This window comes from Aegilops tauschii, chromosome 7, assembly GCF_002575655.3.
Source record: "Aegilops tauschii subsp. strangulata cultivar AL8/78 chromosome 7, Aet v6.0, whole genome shotgun sequence".
Lineage (NCBI taxonomy): Eukaryota > Viridiplantae > Streptophyta > Magnoliopsida > Poales > Poaceae > Aegilops > Aegilops tauschii.
Window position 1 is genome coordinate 110,524,033 of NC_053041.3, and position 7,095 is coordinate 110,531,127.

The 7,095-nt window shown below is 45.0% G+C and overlaps 1 protein-coding gene across 1 annotated transcript; it reads right to left on the reverse strand.

Moving 5' to 3' along the window:
- Positions 1–2,110: 2,110 nt before the first annotated feature.
- Positions 2,111–4,608, reverse strand: LOC109739585 (probable polyol transporter 6). The gene is made up of 2 exons (XM_020298668.4): positions 3,885–4,608; positions 2,111–3,793 (listed from the first exon to the last, which is right to left on the reverse strand). The coding sequence occupies exons 1-2, from the start codon at positions 4,006–4,008 to the stop codon at positions 2,373–2,375; spliced, it is 1,545 nt and encodes a 514-aa protein (XP_020154257.1). The 5' UTR covers positions 4,009–4,608; the 3' UTR covers positions 2,111–2,372.
- Positions 4,609–7,095: the final 2,487 nt, after the last annotated feature.

A 7,095-nucleotide genomic window follows, 5' to 3' on the forward strand; every position in this document is an offset into this window, starting at 1 on the left:
TCACGATTTTAAAAATTCATTATTTGTAAAAATGTTTACAAATTTGAAAAAGTTCATGTTTCGTAAAAATGACCATGAATTCGACAAAAATAATGATTTCGAAAAATGTTCATGATTTAATAAAAATAAATAAATAATAAATAATATGAAATGATAAATAAAAGAAAAAATGAACATGAGAAAAGGAAAAGGAAAAATCTAAAAGGAAAAAGGAATGAAAATAATGAAAATGAAAAAACAACATCATTTTTGTGTGTGTTTTAGCATGTAAATAAACGACGAACCTCCCTTGCAAGAATTTTTTAACTGTCTCGGGTCGAGCACGGGAAGTTCTAGCAGAAAACTTTTTAGACTTTGTTTTTTCATTCCTTTTTCTCATAGGAAACACACTCCATGCAGCTGTTGAACTGCCGGCTGTTTCACATTTTAACTGTACTATGATATTTTTATTTTGAACTCCTCAACCCTTTAGTTTGTACAAAAAAAAGACTTCAACTAGGGTAATATGAAATGGAAATAACTAATCACATTTTTAGAAAATATTTAAAAGATTTATATCACTACTCTTTGGAATAACTGAAACGCATTTTAAGAAACAATAAAATTATTTTCAAAGGGTGATTCGACAATTTCGCCATTTGGAAGCTATTTCAACCTTAACATTCTTTTCAACATAAATGATGTCATAATATTTCATTACTCAACACATATTTTTAGTTAATTTAATAAAACTAAAACAGTAAAATGTAACCTAGTTTAACGTATTCAAAGTTGATCTTGTTTTAAAGGTCTTGTCGCCAAAAATTCAATTATATAAAGAATTACAAAAATTAAAATTTAGTTTAAAGGATAGGAATGATTAAAACTATCAATAGGGAAGTAAAAAAGCATGAATTTATTGCGTGAGAGTCCACGGTCCATTTTCTAAGAAATGTCCAGTGTGTGTCTAAAAGAGTCCACGGTCCATTTCAAAATATTCAATTTCCATTTTACAAAAATGTTCAAAGTGTATCTAAAGAATGTTCAACATGTATACAAAAGTTCAGCGTGAAAAAGTGTCAACATGTATTTTTAAAAATAAAAAGGGAATAAAGTAATAGAAAAATCGGAAAACCAAAAATACAATTGATAATCGATATAGAAAAACACAAAAAAAAAAGTAAAAGAAAAAATTGCGTGAAACCTTCTCAAAACTGGCCAAAACGGGTGGAAGCTTCAGAAAACCACTCATATCACACTTATTGGCCGGTCCACATCGTGGATCATGTAGGCGAGACCAATGGATCTCTCGATGTAAGCAAGATATAAATTTTGCGGGAAAAGATATCTCAGACCCCTTCTCTGTATGAGCAACCGTTCTAATTGAATAAAAGTCGACCGCCTTATAAGCTAAAAACGAAGACACATAGACTTGAATTGAGTTAAGACTCCTCCTTAGAGCATGAGAAGATGACTAATACACCCGTTCTCCTCAACCATCTTCGCGCACGCGCCTCTGGAACCCCGTCTCTGACTTATGTTTGCCCTTTTGTTGGATATTGTGTTTGCAAATCCCTAAAATATGTACTAATACACCCTGATTTTAGCTTTTATATGCACTCACATGACGAGTCTATCTTATGTGCTTAATTTTGTTAGAACTATAATCATGCTATTAATCTGGATTAAATTATTTTGAAAAATGGCATTGCTTCTTATCCCAACAATCCGAAAACCCTGATTTCATTTAGAGCAAACGTAGAATTTCATTTGATTTGGTGGAGAGTATACTATTTAGGACTTGTAGTACTCCCAAAAGAGGACATTATAGGAGCAAATGCTCTTCGGAGTTAAAGGTCGATTTGGATAAGTCAGGGGTAAGACTTAGGACCGCTACTATACAGTACTGCTAGGTTACTGTCATATGTTTATAAACCCTCCAAAGTGCAGCACATAGGCCCTGTTTGGTTCAGCTTTTATGGACGGATTCCGCTGCCGCGCAGCAGAATCTGAACCAAAGGGCGAACCCAGCAGAATCCGATTTCAAAAATCCGCTGCCAAAATCTGAACCAAAAGCGGAAGCAGCCCAGGACGTGCTTTCCAAAATCTGATTCCGCTGCGGGCCAAAATCTGAAAAAACTGTATCAGCTGGTTTGCCAAATGACCTACATTTTTTCACATCAGATTTTTCACAGCTGTTTTTCCATAGCAAATTTTTCACAGCTGCTTTTAAAAATCCACGTCCGAACCAAACAGGGCCAAAAGCTAAAATCATACGAGGCCAATTCACTTGTCCATCTCCTGAACAGTTCATGTCATACGGGCATAATGCCAACTCTTGCACAGATAGCGTCAAACACTACATAGGACTACTAGTAGCATTCCATCAGCGATCACGGCCGCGCCTTGCTGTCGGGCACCGGCGGCAGCTCCACCGACGACGGCGACGGCGCCTGCTGCCTCTGCCGCGCGCGCCACCCGCGGCTGAACACCTCCTCGATCTCCTCCAGCGCCCTGCCCTGCGTCTCCGGGCAGAAGAAGTAGAAGAAGGCGGCGGCCACCACCGCCAGGCCCGCGAAGAGGAAGAAGGCGCCGCCGATGGTGATCGCCTTGTACAGGGTGACGAAGGTCATGGACACGCCGGCGTTCATTATGCGGTTGATGGCCACGCCGACGCTGGCGCCCTGCGCGCGCAGCCGGAGCGGGTACACCTCCGAGCTGTAGGCCCACGTGATGGGCCCCACGCCGATGGAGAAGGCCGCCACGAAGGTGAACACCGCGGCGATGGCCAGCGCCACCGCCCACGGCGCGCCGTGGTGTGGCGCCGACCGCTCGATCACGGTGAGGCCCAGGCCCAGACAGGCCATCGACGCGATGATGCCGGCGAGGCTGGAGAGGTAGAGCGGCCGCCGGCCGACGCGGTCCACGAGCAGGATCGCCACCATGATGAACACCGTCTTGGTCACGCCCACGCCGATGGTCGCCGCCAGGATCTGGTTCCGGGTGGCGATGCCGGCCGCCTTGAAGATCCGCGGGCTGTACAGCACCACCGCCTCGATGCCCGTCAGATGCTGGAAGAAGTGGACGCCTAGGGCGGCCACGAGGATGCGACGGACGGCCGGCGTCGGGTGCAGGAACATCTCCTTCATCACGCCCTCGCCGCCGCCGCGAGGCACGGGCGCGGCGTCGCCCTCGATGAACCCCGCGGCGCTCTTGATGTCCGCGAGCCGCACGTCGGCCTCCTCCGCCGTGTTGCAGACTTTCCGGAGAACAACGAGCGCCTCCTCGGCCCGGCCCTGCATGACGAGCCACCGGGGCGACTCCGGCATGGCCAGGACGCCGACGGCGAGCGCGGCACTGGGGAGCGCGCCGAGCCCCAGCATGGTGCGCCAGCCGTAGACCAGCGGCAGCTTGGCGAGGAAGTAGTTGGCCACGTAGCCGATGAGGATGCCGAAGCTGATGCAGATCTCGGGGAGCGAGGTGAGCGAGCCGCGGATCTCCGCCGACGCGATCTCGACGGCGTAGACGGGCGCGATCATGAGGGCGTACCCGACGCCGACGCCGGCGACGCAGCGGCCGACTAGGAGCGTGGCGTAGTTGGGCGCGAGGCCCATGAGGACGGAGCCCGCGAGGAAGATGCATGCGGCGAGCGAGATGGTGAGGCGGCGGCCGACCCAGTCGGAGACGCGGCCGGCGGTGAGGGATCCCACGAGCGCGCAGACGTTGAGGATGCCGGCGAGCACCTGCAGCTGCGTGTCGTTGGTCTTGAGGTCCTCCTTGATGAACAGCATCGCGCCGCTCATCACGCCGCTGTCTGCGTCCACAACACCACACATCCATTAACACACTTCGTCGTTCACCTGCAGAGTAGATGGAGGATGGAGATGATGCTCCGTTGTGCTCACCGTAGCCCATGAGGATGGAGATGATGGAGCCGATGATGGAGCAGGCCACCGCGTACTTGTTGGTCCCGCCCTTCCTCCCGCCCCCGTCGCCGCCATTGTTCCTCTGCTCCTCCTCCTCCCCCATGGCTTCCTTCCCCACCGTGGTCTCCTCCTCCTCCCTCACCCTCTGTCAGAGTCAGAGACAAAAAACGAACTATACCAGATTGTTAGTTTAATCAGGAGCTTGTGGCTTATGCGTCGCATAAGCACGCCTCTTATAGGCAGCGCCTTCTGCGTGAGCGCCAGTGGGCAGGTCACACCGATTGCAGTTTCAGAGCGCGCATGCGCATGCGCACGCCACTGTAGCGATGTCCCAAGAAAAGAGTGAACAAGATGGTCACAGCGATGCGTATCAGCTTGATGCTCGACGTTTGATGTCCCCCTTCTTCTTCTTCCATGGAGTGGTGCGCGTGTGTTTGGGAGGCTGCAGTGGTGATGGTAGGCGGCTAGGCGGTAGCACACCACCACCACTGTTGACAGTGAGATGCAACACTTGCAGATGGAAGTGACAGTGCCATATAGAGATGTCAAAATTGCGTACTTCAAGAAAGCTTACGCCTTCTGTTCGATCTCCGGGACAGCGAGCATTAGTGTGGATGGATACGATCGAGAATCTACATCACCAAGAGGGGCCATGAATTAATTCACCGCATTTGCTCTGGAAGATTTGGAGAAATACTAGTGCGTCTTGGGCTCTTGGCTAGGTGCCATGCATACAGCTGCCAACGAGTGTAACAGCTCAGTCGATCGTGAGGTATATCTTGGACGCTTTCCTTGGACGATAGCACAGTGGCTATCCCCAGCACCGAGGTCAAGGTCAAAGTAGGGCGCAGTTCTTGTTTTCGATTTTGCTCCTTTTTTTATTTGCATATGGTATTCAGATGAGAACGGTCGAACATGATTGCAAATCGACTGTTTTTGTAATACATGTTGGCACCATGTGAAGAGCTTTGCTACACAGACGACAACGCTGGACGATTTTCAGACGATGTAACACATCTAGCCGTTCACGAGTACAGCTAAACTAAACAACGCCGTTCAATCCAACATCGTCCACCGTTCGGCCAGGATACTGTGGTCCGCATAGTAATTTCGTACATGTTGGCACCATGTGAAGATGCATGTCTCGGCAGGATCAGTAGTTAGTAGGGTGTGCATAGTTTTGTATTCTGAACATGGGTGTTGGAAGATGTGCATGAAGATGTTTAATCCTCTAGGTTTTGTCTTCTGCGTTCTCGCCGCGACAACGGACAACCAGAGTATTTGACTATGATGATTATTGAAGACCGAGAACGGAAGCAACAGCTACGTCAACATTTTGAAAGATTACGCAGCTGCGTAGACTCATTGGACACTTCTGTTTTGAGGGTGACTCGTAGTATTATACTGTATATTATTTTTTTTTGTTTTCGAAACTGAAACATTGATGTACCTTATCTCCATATTAAATATTTTTTTTGTGAATGATCTATACTATTAAATAGTTGAAATCCAGCATTGCTGTACATTATCATCTACCATATTAAATAGTATTTCTTGTGAATGATCTACATTAAATAATCGAAATCCAGCATTGCTGTACAGTATCATCTATATTAAATAGTTTTTTTTTCAATATCTATATTAAATAGTTGAAATCCAGCATGGCTATACAGTATCATCTATATTAAAAGGCAATTCTAAGCTATCAATTAAATATTGTAAAACCGTAGTCAGTGGCGGAGCTTGAGCCAGAAACATGGAGGGGCCATGGGCTTGAAGGGGGCAAACATAGTTGTTTACAAGTGATTTTTAGTACAAAATAGGCCTTAATACAAAGGGATATAGGCTTGTTTTCATGTGAGCTGGGGGGCCATGGCCCAGGTTGGCCCCCATGAAGCTCCGCCACTGACCGTAGTGATATTAAGTACATGTCAAACTGTGCCAGAAAACCTTTTGGGAAAGAGTTGAGGTAAACTCAACTAAATCTTTCTTCAAAACCAAATTTTTGCTCTACAACATCAATTACTGGAATATAATTTCCTACCACTTACACGGACGCAGAGGAAGCTCCTCCATCTGGAGCCATTGCTATTACTCTTTAAGAAGAAAGATAATGATTTTTAAAAAAAATACACTATAATTGCTTCTTTTATAGTATAAAAAAACAATCATATAATAGTGTAATTTTCGCACATGTTTCATGTATTTGTGTGTACACACATTTACACTCACCAACATCCCAAAATTACCTACAAAAGAAAATAAAAGTACAGACCAGCAAATAAAGAGAAATAAAAAATAAACAGACAAACGCATAAAACAGAAAAACATAATTAAAAACTAGAGAGGGAGAGGAGGAGGCCTGGGTTGTATAATTAATGGGCTTCGGCCCAGTAGCAAATCCACTAACCCAAATACATGGTCAATAACAAAGAAACAGCCCAAATCAACTCAGAAAATAGCCCAAGTAAAAAAGAGTAAGAATATTAAAGCAGGAATGAACGGTAAAAAAATAACAAAGAAACAGCCCAAATCCCAAAGGCAAACCTTGGCACATTATTTTTATAATACAATGGAATTGTACAAGGGGATAATTATTTTTGTTGAAAAGTTTCTGTAATTAAGATTCACAAAGTTTCCATGGGCATGAACAAAGTTCAAGGACGTCCCCCACTTTCACAATGCTCGTCTATCTCACTTTCACTTTTCTTTTTGAAAAGTTTTGGGTTCCCCTCTTTATTTTTTTGTCTTTAAACTATATAAAAGCACACAACAGAAATGAATGACTCTCTAAAACTTCCGGGTTGTCTCCCTGGCAGCGCTTTCTTTAAAGCCATTAAGCTAGGCATATAGTGCTCAAGTAGTGAATCCACCCGGATCCCAAGGTATATCAAAGCCAATTTTAATTGGCAATGATTTGGCATTTAGTAGTGAGCACAAAGCAACATAAATCATGTAATGACGAAGTCTAACTCTCTTCCTATGCATCGGCATGTCATAAAAGAACAATTCATGCACACATAGTAAAGGCCAATGCATAGTATAAGCAGTTTCTGGCAATTTTACCATGGTGGAAACATAGAGAGGTGGAGATATAGTTCCTCTCTCATAATAATTGCAAGTAGGAGCAGCAAGCACATGCATATTATATTCATCAAAATCATCATGTGCAACGGTAAAAGGCAACCCA